This window comes from Centruroides vittatus, unplaced genomic scaffold, assembly GCF_030686945.1.
Source record: "Centruroides vittatus isolate TY-2023 unplaced genomic scaffold, ASM3068694v2 contig_4, whole genome shotgun sequence".
Classification (NCBI taxonomy): domain Eukaryota; kingdom Metazoa; phylum Arthropoda; class Arachnida; order Scorpiones; family Buthidae; genus Centruroides; species Centruroides vittatus.
The window spans coordinates 1,318,252-1,333,113 of NW_027122214.1; the positions used below are offsets into that span (position 1 = coordinate 1,318,252).

General features: G+C 28.3%; 1 protein-coding gene across 1 annotated transcript in view; it reads right to left on the reverse strand.

The window, feature by feature from the left end:
- The window catches only part of LOC136976253 (protein argonaute-2-like), a 104,963-nt gene that overhangs the window by 10,942 nt on the left and 79,159 nt on the right, over window positions 1–14,862 (reverse strand). The window contains exons 17-19 of the mRNA XM_067271476.1: window positions 14,545–14,781; window positions 10,715–10,914; window positions 7,966–7,998 (exon numbers count right to left, since the gene is read on the reverse strand). Coding sequence (XP_067127577.1) covers window positions 7,966–7,998; window positions 10,715–10,914; window positions 14,545–14,781 — 470 coding nt within the window. The remainder of the gene's footprint in view (window positions 1–7,965; window positions 7,999–10,714; window positions 10,915–14,544; window positions 14,782–14,862) is intronic.

Sequence of the window (14,862 nt, forward strand, 5' to 3'; positions counted from 1 at the left end):
ACATATTTGCAACTCATGGTGCTTGATGTATTAATTCTTTATTAATTTTCTTTTGTCTTTACATAAAATTGCCTAAAAATTTTAGATACTTAAATTCTGTGTGAATCTATTACTTTTAACTAATGTGTATTTATTATCTATTACAGTAGAATCTCGCTTAATGAGCACCTCTCATAACGAGTAATTTGCATAATGAGCAAAACAGATTGTAAAAAAATGACTTGCTTAACAAACAATTTTTCGCATAAAGAGTGAATAGAAGAGGGGAAGTCCCTGATTGTGCCATGCTACCTCAGTCTGTGTTTAGCACTTGTTCTGCTAGCATCTTAGTGTTGCTTGTGATCACATATTTTTCCAAACTCGTGTTCAGACATATTACATATAAACATTAGCAACCATAGTCCGTTTATACAATAAACACATCAAGCGATATGCCAAATTCGTATTGCGTATGAAGCGTATGAAGTTTATTCTTCCAAAACAAACATTTTCCTAACCCCTTCTGGGTTCTTCAGGTAAAACTAGCTGGATCGAAATTGGAATAAGAAAATTTGAAATAATCCGAACGATGTTAGTTTTCGAATGTCCAGTTTGTTTGTGTATTTGGTCACGTGACGTGTTGAAAAGTGTTCGAATTTGACCATCAACATCCAAATGGTAATGAAAGTTAGGTCAACATACATAAAATACGAGATTAAAAGATAAAATGATTGATAAAATACACACACGTTGTCAAGCATTTTTCTTTACCAAGATTGATATAACGCTATCTCTCCATATGTAGTAATGCTTGCCATGCCATGAAAAGGCTAATTTCGTCCTCGTATTAATGCATGTGGATGCGCAATAAGCTTTAAAAATTTCAATTTCCTCTAATCATTTTAGGTGGTCAATGTGTGGTGTGGTAACAATTAATTGTGCTTGTGTGCAATTAATTGTTACCCCATCACACCAAACTTTTGTTACCGTTTGGATGTTGATGGTCAAATTCGAATGCTTTTCAACACATCACGTGACTGAATACGCAAACGAACCGGACATTTGAAAACTAACATCGTTCGGATTATTTCAAATTTTCTTATTCCAATTTCAATCCAGCTAGTTTTACCTGAATAAGAACCCAGAAGGGGTTAGGAAAACATTTGTTTTGGAAGAATAAACTTCATACACACCGGTTACAGGTTCAAGTAGATAGAATTTATGTTATACAACCTGGTATGCAGTTACTGATTTATAAATATTAGAATTTAAAGAATTGGTACTTTTCTGTTAACTGGGCACAGTCATTTTTACTACTATTTTTAGCAAAATGTTGTAATATTAAACATGTGTATAAACATATTTATTGTAATATTAAACATGTGTGAATTACAAAATAAAATATTGATTTTGCTAAAAATAGTAGTAAAAATGACTGGTGCCTAGTTAATGGAAAAGAACCAAATAATTTGACTAGAGGTAGGCAGTTATGCTGCCATCTTGTATTAAATTTAATGACTGATTCCAAATTAAATTTCAATTTTTTTTTTTTTGTTTTCTGCAAATTGAATTTGCATTTCAGCTTGGTTCATTCTGCCCTAGGAGAAAAGATCGTGATGATTTATGCTCTTAACAATGTATACTGTATAATTTTCTTTGAATAAACATTATAAAATATTTGAATATTTTTTCAGCATGGAACACATTATCATATTTTACATTAATTTATATGGAAAAAATTGTTTCGCTTAACAAGTGTTTTTCATTACCAGATTCTGGAACAAATGCTCATTAAGAGAGGTTCCACTGTACTTGTAACAATTTAGTTTATTAACAACTCTAGTTTTGCATTAAAAAATTTTGGCATAATCATATCATCTAGATCTATTTCAATATTATAATTTATTCATACTCGTAAGAAAGATCATAGCACCTCTAAGACAATAGCATTTGTCATAAAATATCCCTATTAAAAATTAGTAGTCTAATAATAAATCATTTTATAGAAAAATATATTTTAATTTTTGAAATTATTTAAAAACTAGAATAATCCACCTTCAATGAATAAAAAAAAAAAAAAAAAAAAAAAACCCTATTTCATACAAAAAGTCAATTTAATGTAAAAACAAACATTTTGAATTATTTTTAGTAATCATTATCAAATTTCACTTACATGAAACTCAAATAACATTCTATACATTTAAATTTGCATGTTTATAACGATCAAAGAATATAACAATATATAAATATCAAAATTCTTAATATAAATTGATAAAAATAACATATTAAAAACATGCAAAAACAGATAATTAAATATAATTAAAATAATAAAATATCAATAGAAGTTCCAGTCCATTTACAAGTTTTTTCCCCCCACAAAATCTTTATGCACTGGACTGGGAGGTTGCATTTTGTACTGTACAGTACATTATAGTGTCCAATGCATCTCTATTTGAAGTTTCTTATGTTATCTGGATAATTAGCTAAACGTGGATCTCAAATAAAACTGATAATCTTGACTTTATACAAAAAGTACAAAATGATGAATTCTTATGAATTCATCTTCTTGTACTGCTAGTTTATCAGTGGTAGAATATACTGTATATGGTGGCTTACATCATATTTATGTTGTCATAACTCATAACATACTTATGTTAGTCTAACATCATATTTATATTGTTTACATTAACTGAAAATGCTTGTTTTTACATTAATTTGACTGCTGATATGAAATAATAGTTTGCCTTGTTCATATATCTAGTTTGTGTTTATATAATACATGCATATATACATATAAGTAATCTTCCTATTGATATTAATGTTCTATGACAGCAGTTCAAATCACAGTATGTACAGTATTTTCCTTTTTCTTAGCTTTTAGTTATTTTTCCATTTTATTGTAAACATTTAACTCAAAATAATGCCCCTTGATAACTAGAAATATTTATAGTTCTTTACATAACATGAGAGATTCATTTTCATCAACTTTCTCTAAATATACTGTATGATGATTTTACATTAAATAAACAAAAATAAATCTTAAGTAATGTAATTTCTAAAACTAAGTTACCATATTCTTAAATTTGAGATTAAAAATGTAAAAAAACAATATTCCTTTACTTTTTTAAAAATTTAAACTGAAATAGTAATATCTAAATTCACATATCAGCTAATATCATGCATGATAGATTACCAGAAAATCATGCTTCTGAATTTCTTTTCTGTTAATTTAATTATGCAATTAGATATTACATATTAAATTTAACATTCATGTAGTATAGTACTTTGTCCTTAATAATTTACTACAGAAATTCTGGCTAGTTCTTGTTTTGAATAAAAATTTCTAATATTTTTATCAAATTATATACAAAGATGAAGAGGACAAATAAAAGTTTAGGCAAAACAATCAATTTTTTGTCATTATTATTATTATTTTATCTTTTTCCAGTTTTATGCCTGTAACCCTTAAATATCTTTTACATCATTTATGTTCACACTAGCATACAAACTGCTAAAAATACATAAATGAATAAAAAAAGAAGTTTTTGCTTACATTGATTAACAGTATTAATATAAAGGTTTGTGTAAATGTCTTAAAATAAAGCTACTACTTATCATCATACCCACTTTTACAAGTAATTGTTATAGTTTTTGAAAATTACTTGTAAAAGTGATTTTGAAAAACATTGTAATCACATCAGATTTAATCAAGTAAAATATGATGTGATTACAAGTCACACTTATCAAGTAATCACACTTATTTATAATATTAATTAGAGTATTCAAAACATTTGCTATTCACGAAATGCCAAGCAAACATTTAGTGAATACATAGTCACTAAATGTTTGCTTGGATGGTTTTACTCATGATGAATGTTTAGCATTTGCCATTTCCCAATTTATCAAGATTGTTCCTGCAATGAACCAATGCTTGGCAAATAATGAAATGTGTGTACCTCCATGTTTGCCAAGTAACAATCAGTTCAGTAAATCATTTGGTGAAAAGCAAATATTTGGCATTCAGTGAATAATGAATGTGTGGATGTGACTTATGTTAAAACTATTCATCTCTCAAAATTTACTGCAGAAGTAAATCAATTTTTTATTGATATAACAATTTAACTTCTTTGATTTTGATTGTGATCTCCAGCAGATGGTGTTAAAAATGTAATGCTTTTTCTATGGGAAAAATCCTTATTCAAAATGAAAGTGGATGGATTCTAACACAAAAACTGTTTAGTTCTATCTACTTTCATTTTCAAGAATTTTTGAAAAAGGACTTTTCCATAAAAAAAGCATTAAATTTTTAATACCATCTGCTTGAGATCACATGCATAACCAAACAAGCAACACAACCAACCTTACAATCAACCTTAAGTTGAAAGCATTTCAACTTGATTTTATATTACAAAATCCAAAAAATAATGTAGAAAGTAATTGTTGCAGCTATTTTGTAGCAGTTTGTATACTTATTAAATTTAAAGAAAAGTTTGTATCATCCTCTTTTGATTTTTATTATTTTACATACAAATTGAAATATATCATATGAAGTCTCTAAAGAAATTTAAAAACATAACTAGAAATCCTTCAGAAAGTTTTGTTCTCGTATGAAAAAGTTTTACTTTTTAATCTTGATTTAAATACTTTTAAGATATATAAACATATTATTTTGTTGTTTAAAAGCAGACTTTGAAATTTTATTTATATATATATAATTATCAACTCTCTGTCAATGCTCTAATAACTAGCTATTTTAAAATGTTTCTATTTAGCATTGATTTTCCCAAAAATTAATTCCCATAACTAGTAAATGTTGCTTTGATAAATATTATGACTCAATAAGTTGTTATATTAATATTCGTCAAATTAAAATATTTTTAATAAATGTATTGTTGACTAGATAAAATTGTTCACATCATCAAACATTGAGAAGGATCTGATACAGTATAAAATTCGATTATATTTTAAAAATTAAAAACATTTTTCTTACTTTCAGTCACTATTTTTAGATAAAATTAATAATTTTAAGTTTTGCTTCTTAAGTGTTTAGATGTGGATATTTCAAAACAATCATTAGGAAACAAAAAACTTAACATAGAGTAAATATAAAATTCTTTTAGGCCTACTTGATTTTTATGAACAATTTATAATCTTTCAGTCATTATCAAATAATATACATATTTTGAATTTTTCTAATTGAAACAGAAAAATAAATTCATAATAAAGCTAGCAAAGAATGTAATATAACAATTATATAACATACGTAAATCTACATCTCTGCCTTAAAATTGAAAAAGTAAAGTAATACATGAACAGTATATATTAAATAATGAAATATTAATCATTAACAAGCTCTCATAGTAACTTGTTAATTGATATTTGTATTTTTCTTCTGTTAATTTTGAATGCTGAATTTGAGTAAATACAACAGAGAATATGTACAGTGCATTTTTGTTTTAAAAAATATGAATTTATTTTCCTATGTTCTTATAGATAACTCTCAAAACTAATATATTCTGAAAAAATATATAAGAATCTATTAAAACTAAAATTTTAATAATATGCTTTTAAACAAGAAATTATAAGACTAATCAAAATGATTATCAAAGAATTAAATCATCATCAAAATAAAATTTAAATGAAAAAGCAAAATAGCCAAAAAAACAAAAAAAAACTACATACCAAATAATAACGAAAATGAACAAAACTAGTAGTAATAATTAATATAATAATTATGTATCACAGATCATACAGATTTTATTGAATAAAAAAATTTCTTTAATGTATTTATTATTTATTGTAAGTTAAAAAAAATATATTTCTGAAAGTATGTGTTTGTTATATTTTTCTTAATGATCTATTTATATGTGATGTAAAGGATCAAATAAAGGCATACATAACCCATCGACTAACAGCAGTTAGCAATCTGCCACAGAGATTTTTTATAGATTCATTATAATTTATTGGGAATCAATTTAAATATTTCTTAACTATATCAAATAAATATAGTAACCAGAGTAAATTATTTTTTACTTTGATATAAAATGCTAGACTTTTAAACTTTTAAATATATAAATAAAACATAAAAAGAACTTAAATCCAAACTTAAGAAAATTGCAATATCTAAATAAACAAACATAACAAAAACAAATTAAAAAGTACAAATTACTCAATCTTCTCAGCAGCTTAAGTAAACAATTTTATATTTTTAATTTTCTGAAATATATTACAATAAAATTTTGAAATACTTCAGAAAATTTTATATTGTAAATTATTATTTGCAGTTTAATAATTTAAAATATAGTAACAGAGTTCTAACCTCAATACTCAATAAATCAATTATTATAATATAATTTAAAATGTAGTTCTTAAAACTTTTTACATGTTTACATTTCATTATTTCAAAACATTTTAAGCTGTCAAGAGGATTTTTTGAATGATTATTTTAACAAAATACTCAATATTTCATTTAAATAAAATATTAAATCTTCATTTTAATAATAAAGAAATATCAGCAAATAATTTATTCATAAATATTTTTCTTTAATTTAAAATTCAAATACAAAATTTTTATACTATATATTATTAGTGATACAATTTAAATTGTATGATATTTAACAGAAAAATGCCACTTGTACATTAATGGAAACTTTCACATTAAAATGAACTTTAAAAAATTTAAAGTATCTTTTATAATCAAATATCTTAATAAGTTTTGTTGAAAAACTATAGTTTTAGATGATGATTATTATTTTATTGAAGACTTAATAAAATTTGTTATCTTTATATAAATATATTTACACAATATATTTGAAAATATAATAATTATTAATCAAAATAAAATATGAATCTAATCTTAAAATAATAATATATTGATACTAGATTGACAATCAATATCTACTAGTAAAAAGTTGAGACAAATCCATTGAATATAGTCACAAATTTTATTCATTTTCAATTGTAAGAACAACAGTAATACTAACCTCCTTTAAAAATAAAAAAAATCAGTGCAGTGATGTTATTCCTTGGATTAAAAGTATTGGATTAGAAATAAACATGACTCAATTTGATGGATTTTGCCTCAACTTTTTACTAAAAGGCAAGTCATGCCTTAAAGATTTTGTTAAAAATGAATTCTTTATTACATATTATTAATAAAAATTATTGTTTTAAAATTTTCCAGATTTTATAAAGTAGTTAAGAGTAAATTCTGTTTAAAAAATTTATACTGTAATAAAGTACAGTACATGTACATATATAAGAAAATATTAATATGAATTCAGTAGTTTATAAGTCTTTTTAAATATCTTATATGAACACTTTGTTTCATAAAGTTTCATTTTAATTTAAATATTTGATATTACTGCTCTAAACAAATTTTTCCTACTAAAGAATTTAAATTTAAAAGAAAATATGAATTACTAATTTACATTTTAAAAAGTATCATCATCATCATATAAGTCATGAAATCTTTACGGAGTGCATGTTTTTGTTCTGAATCTTTTGAACTGTTTCAATCACTATAATTTAGGAACTAAGTAAGTCATTTACCTTACTTCATGCCTGAAAGCAAATATCACTTGTTTCCAAACTTAAAAGCATGTTTTAAGAAAGATAAATGCTAGTATTTTTATATATGATCACATAAAATATAATGATGATAAAAGTAAAGTGAAGATATGGTAATTATATTATATTAATAGTATTAATTATTTAACATTAAAAATTAATTAGATGTTTAATTCTAAATACATACAATGAATATGAAAAATTTTCAATTATAAAAATAAATCAAAATAAACTGATATATATATTTAAAAAAAATATAAATTTTAGATTTTAAATAATAAATATATTTTAAATCATCTACAGTAAATATAATTCTAAATAAAAATGAAACATTATATTAAAAAATAAGAAAAAACAAAGTACTATAACTTTTCTAAAATATTTGAAAAATTTAAAAATTAAATGAATTATTACTTCTTCAAACTCTGACTTCCTCCTGCCATTTCTTGCCTAATTATTAAAAATTAATATTAAGTACATGATAAAAAAAAATTCAAGTTACATATTAGAATTATTTATTTATTCATTCATTAAATGCAAATTTTTAAACAAAATTTAGTTATTTCCCTTATTATATGTATAATAATATTTCCTGTTAGTCAGAGTAGGGTTATCAGAGTTTAGCTCTAAAACAACAATAAAAAATACTTTAAAATTAATTTTGTATTATTGCATTAAGATTTTTAAAAAATAAACAAATAACTCAATTTAAATTCTTCAGAGACTTATTCTAATGAATGAATGGTTTGATTTGAACTAGTTTTTATTTTACAAAAAATTCTAACAAGATTAAAAAGCAAATAAACAGCCAGATTCCTTTAATCAGACTATTAAAGCTAAATAATTACTAAGAAATTTGGTAAGAAGTAAGTGGTTAAGTTACCACCTTGATTAATTTAATAAATATAAAATAAGTATATGAATTTAATTTTAGGGTATTCTGAAAGAAAAGATCACTCAAGAGTGGAAATCAAACCCACAACTTCTGCTTACTGTGCAGAAGTCTGCAAAGGTCCAGGTAATGTAACTGATAACACCTTTGCATGGTAAACAGAGTTGCAGGCACAAGTCCCTGTCTGGGCTGTTCTTTTCTTTTAGAATTTTCTAGAATTAAATTTATTTATTTATAATTATTAATTTTAACAAGAGATGACCTCCTGCCAAATCACTTAGTACATTATTTAGCTTTAATAGCCTGATAAAGGAATCCAGTTATTCATTTGATATTTGAAGGTTAAAAAACATTGTAAAATAAGTATTACAATGCTTTTTAATTATTACCATAATTTCTCTCAAACAGTAAATTTCATCAATTCAAAATGATGAAAATCCAGTGACATAAGGATAGACTAAAATATAATAAATATTGATAAATAGATGATAAATATATGGATAGAGAAATAGGAAAAAAAAGAACAAACAGAAACCTACATATCATTTGCTAATATAAAAGAAAAGTTATTAAAAGTTACCCTAAAAAGAAAGACTAAATCTAATTATATAAAATTACATGTCCTGACTGACTGACTTATCATCACCCAGAGCAAACTGCCGAACCTAAAGTGGTGAAATTTGGTACACAGTTAGGGGTACATCATGAAAATGCACACTAAGAAGGGATTTTTGGAAATTCTCCTGTGGGAGAGAGAGGGAGATTATTAAGGCTTAACCTGAAGAACAGTTTCTACTATACTATTTTAGAGGCATTTTTTTTTTGTTTTTAACTACATTTAGTCTTCATTGAGATTTGTATTAAATTGATAACATTTCAGACAGTGTTATAAATATTTTTATATATTTTGATTTTTTAACTATATGTTCAAATCCTTTTAAATTCAAATTTGTTATTGCATATTAGTTCAATTATAGAATGATTGTAAACATTCCAGAAAATTGATCAGGTTGAAAACTTTTGTTTGAAGAAGTAAAATGATTCTGAGCAACAAGAGGTATGTATGTGTTATATAACAAATACTATGGTTGTTGAAGATTACCATTGATAGTAATAACTTAATTTCCAAACATACAATATTTACCAAATCATCCAAATCGTTTGCCCAAGCAATGCCGGGCTCATTTGCTAGTGCATACATATACAGGGTGTTTCAAAACTATATGTCAGAATGTAAAGGCAGGTAGAGGGGACCTAAATAAGCAGATTTTGTAAATGAATGTGGGTGCAGAAATGCAGCGTTGAAGTGCTAGCACATAAGGCAGTATTAACAACAGGTAAGTGAAAAGACAAGTATAGACAAAGGAAAGCAACAATTTATTTATCAAAAATTTTGCAATAGCTGCTTGAAAGAGCGACCACCAACAGCAACACAAGATTCACAGCGGCAGTGCATGGATTGGTGTACATTAGTAAAAACATCAGGCATGTCATGCACATTTTCAGCAGCAACAGACAATTGGGCAACCAGATCTTCTTCAGATGTTATGGGACTATCGTACACCATACTCTTAATGTGACACCAAAAAAAAAAAAAAAAAAAAAAAAAAAAAATCCAAGCATGTCAAATCTGGGGAGCCCGGTGGCCAAGGAATAGGTCCACCCATCCTATCCAATGCTGTCCGTAGATAGCGTCCAGGTGATTCCTGATGATCCTGCTGAAGTGAGCAGCATCTCCATTTCCTTGTGTAGCCCCATACATGAAATGCATGTTGACAAGCTCTGTCTTGGTGTAACAATGCATGTTGCTCAAGATCTGTTTGGGAATGATGATTCAAGCCAGCGAAGTGCTTTAATCCACCGAACTCAACAGCACCCTCTCGCTGCATTTCTGCACTCACATTCATTTATGAAATCTGCTTATTTAGGTCCCCTCTACCTGCCTTTACATTTCTGACATATAGTTTTTGAAACACCCTGTATAATAGATGAATGGTATGATTGATTTTTACACCTGCTTTGAGTGAACAAAAAAAAAAAATTTAATATTTAATTGATTAATCTCAGTAGTTTAAATAAAATTATTATAAGAAAAAAGAAGTTTAAGAAAATCTACTCTGTGTTCCAATTTTCAGTATGGGAGGAAAAAAAATTGGTTTATTTAAAATAAGATTATAAAAATTGAGAAAAATTAAAACTTTCACAAATAATTATGGTGCTTAAATTTTATAATGCAAAAAATATCAAATCAGTAATTACTCCAAAATATCTTACCGATCATGCTCTTTTTCAACAAGATGATAACGTGCCCTGAAAGCCACCAAGTGAGCATAATAAGCAGGAGCTGGAATTGAGACAGATCGGGTGCAACGAACGTAAGTATGGCACAATTGGTATGTCAGGCACTGTAATTCATCTGCTGTGAATTGGTTGTCATCCCAAAGAACATGGTAATGTGAAGGTCGGCTTGTGCCCTGTAACAATATATACATATACAGGTATATACTTCAAAATTTAGACATTAAAATAAAATGAAAATCATTCATTAAATAACAATTTATAAGCTTTATTTATGGAAATTTATTTCTTCAACTAACCTGTATTAATTAAAACAATCTGAAATATTATAATAAATATAATAATATAAATACTATAATGTTAGAAAATTGAGAAACTGAATGTTTCTATCAGTTACATAATGCCATCATATAATAATATTTCTAATATATCTATTATATTATATTTTCATATATCAGAATCTAATAATTTTATCTTTCTAATTTTCTTATAACTAACTAAACTTATTTAAAAAGAGAGAGATAGTAAATAAAACTAAATCATAAATTAGAAATATGGAATTTTGAATGCCTAAACATAGGCATCACTATTATACAATATTTTATTAGAACACAATTACTATTTCATAATGTATGATTATATTTTTTCTTTTTTTTTTTACTAGGCCCATCAATGGCCAAGTGGTCTTCATTCCCTGAACACTGGGAGTTCGGTCATGGATTCACGCCTCGCTCAGACGGGCTGGCCACATGGAGTTTTCCGGATTTTCTCCACGTCTGTAACACCTAAATACAGGCCAGTTTCCCTTAAAAAGACTTCCCCTATACTGGTGCTATTGCTCCCATGATCACCTATGGGTGCGAGGTCTGGAGGAGGGTGATCACCAGGGTCCATGCAGGGAGAAAGCTTTTACCTATCCAAAGGCAAGCTGCACTAAGGACTATAGAATTACATCTACAGAGGCCCTTCTGGTTATTGCTGGGCTCACCCCTGTTGACCTCATCATCAGGGGTATGTACTGGAGGTTCCACCTCCTCAGGGCTCATCTCCCTGGGATGGCAAATATCCTATCCTCCTCGATGATCTTCCTCCCCCCTTCAGGTGGTGTGGGACAACCTTAGGGATAAGAACATCAATTTAATGTTTAACCATCATTCAAACCTTCTTGCAATGCTTTCTACTGTGGACTTCTCCTTTGAGGGGGCAAGCTCCCCAAAGGGGCTCAATATTTACACTGATGGGTTGAGGAACCACTCTGGGGTCAGTTGTGTAACAATGGCGGTGGATTACCACAGGGATTTCTTCTACCAGGGAAAATCCTCTCTGGCTGCACACTGCAGCATCAACCAGGCCAAGTCCTTAGCCATCCTCAAGGCCCTCCATCTCATTACCCACCATAACTTAGGCAAGAAAGCCTGCCAAATAAACATCATTTCAGACAGTAGAGTTGCCTTCTATCAGATTAGGGCTCAAAAAATGCACCTTCCTATTATTAGGGATTGCCTTGATGCTATTGCTGAGATAGCTACCCTCACTCATCTAAGGTTTTTGCTGGATATGAGGTCACAGCAACAACCCAGTCAAGGGCGTCGCCAGGGGGAGGGGCAGAGGGGCAGTTGCCCTCCCCTGGAAATTCGAAAAAGTTATTTAAATGCTAAGTTTTAATTAAAATAATCTTCTAGGCTTCTTGTAAGTTAAAGAAAATGTTTTATTTGAGATATTTCTTTTCCGGTACATAGTAAATGATTAAAACTTTATGAATCGTTTCTATTTTACCTACATACAATTCATATCCTCTATCAATTTACATCATCTTGCCCCCCCCTTACCCATTGGCTGGCGTCGTACTTGAACCCAGTGCTGACTTTCTGGTAAAGAAGGCGGCCAATGATGAAGGGAAAATCTACAACTGTATTCTACCTTTCTGGGTCTATCACTAAATCAACAACACCATCCATGACATTGGCAGCAGCAGTGGACATCAAGCAATAAGGGTAGGGTTACCCACCAGTTTCTCCAAAATATTAAGCTTCCCCAACACTTCACCCCAGACTTCAATTCCATCCAGTTTATAACTGGGCATGGGTGCCAACCTAGCAAAGTAGGATCTGAAACGATCCTACTTTGCTAGATTTCTTAATCAAGGGGATGGGACAATAACGTCTCAACTGATATCCTCTGCACATCATTTATGATTGTGTATGGTTCTCCCACACCCAGAACCACTTCATCTCCACCTCAATCAGCGAGGGAATTGCATGGCCTTGCTCACCTGAAAACATTAACAACAAGAATATTTGCATGGTATTCGTAGAATTCACCAGGAAGGCTCACAAGGAACTGAAGTTCAACCATTGACAAGTGACAACACCCACTAATAATCAGGACTAAAAAGCTGCATCCCCAGAAGGCATCTCTTCTTATGACTTAGCTGTCAGTCTCAACCCAACCACCAGGCACGGCTACCTTTGTTGTCCTTTCTGTCCATTTCGTCACGTTCTCTAGCGGTCAAGCAGCCACTAATTGGATTACCTATCACTGGAGGGCATTGTTCTTTGTACTATGTATCATGACTCGGTCTCCTGTATGTAATCATCCACATTTCTCTTGTATTTTTATTTGTACTTTTAGTATTATTTACAACGTAATATCCAAATTTCTCTCTGTATTACCTACGGGTTTCTTTATAAAACCATGGTTGTTTATGTATGTGATTACTTTTACCCTGTATAACTTGCACGGCCTGTATTTTTCTAGTGGTCCCTATCAATGGAACCTGGCAAGCACTTATGATCTCTCCTCTTCCCCCTTTCGTCTTCCCTTTCTACCTGCCCCTCCCCTAGCACCATGCCTCCCCTCCTTCCTTCTTTCACGGTGGCTATATCTGTGAGGACGGCCACACTACCTTTCCTTCCTATTCCTATGTTATTAAAATGATAAGCTCTTGTAAAAAACCTAACTAAAACTTTACCAAAATAAATTCAATATAAAAGTAAAATTTTCAACATAAATATAAATTAATCTGTTTAATGAATTATCAATTATAAGTACACAATAATCTGAAACGATTTTTCTAACTTAAAAGTATAGAATTAATTCTAACATTATTTGTTTACAAAGTAAAATAAATTTCATTAGTCATAACTATCTGATATCCATCTTCTACTATCATTAAAAGTTTACTTTATAGACAATTATTCAAATAAAACCTGACTGTTTACTATGAAAAAATAGATAAAACTTCTTAAATAAAACTTTTATTCTACTTTCAATAACTAATAACATATTTAACAAAAAAAAAATTATTTTGAGAAATATATTTTTCATAAAGACTAATATTTGACAGAAAAACTTACATATTGCTTTTCATATTAATTTTATTTACGGCAGAACCCCAATTATTCAAGGTAAATATGGACCAATGTTACCTCAGATAACTGAAAACTTTGATGATATGAACAACCAACCATTTCAGACTAAAAATTACCAATATAAGAGATTTATATGGTATTATTTTATGCCTCTTTTTATATCTTAATGAATTTAATCATACAAAAGAACAGTAATTTTACATTATTTACTGTACAGCTAATATGCACAATAATTTTAAGAACAATAAGAACAAAAACATGAATTATGTAAATTATTGTAGTTACTTTAATACATGTACCATTTTAAACTTTCTTTTATGAATTATCGTATAAGAAAAATAGTGTATTGATTGCAGGTTTGTCCCAGATAACTGAGGCTTGGATAGTCAGGGTTCTACTGTAGTTTTAATTAAAATGATGAGAAAAATTACTTACTTGTATACCTGCATGACTACAAAGATAAAAATCAAATTCTGTTGGATGTGTTATACCAACATCAACTGTAGTGCCAGCTGGAATGTTACCACTTTTTCCAATTTGTTCCTTTTTATCAGAACAGAACAATCTGGTATGATGACGTTTTTGAACTACTATAAAAGTTATACCTGGTTTATAATCCACTTCTAATTTCATACAGGCTTCCCTAACAGCTAATAATTCATGAGCAAGAACCTATAGTTTATCAAAATAAAGTTTTTAGTAAAGTCATTTAAAAAAGTTTTTTAAATTCTATCTAATGCTTTCGGCTATCTG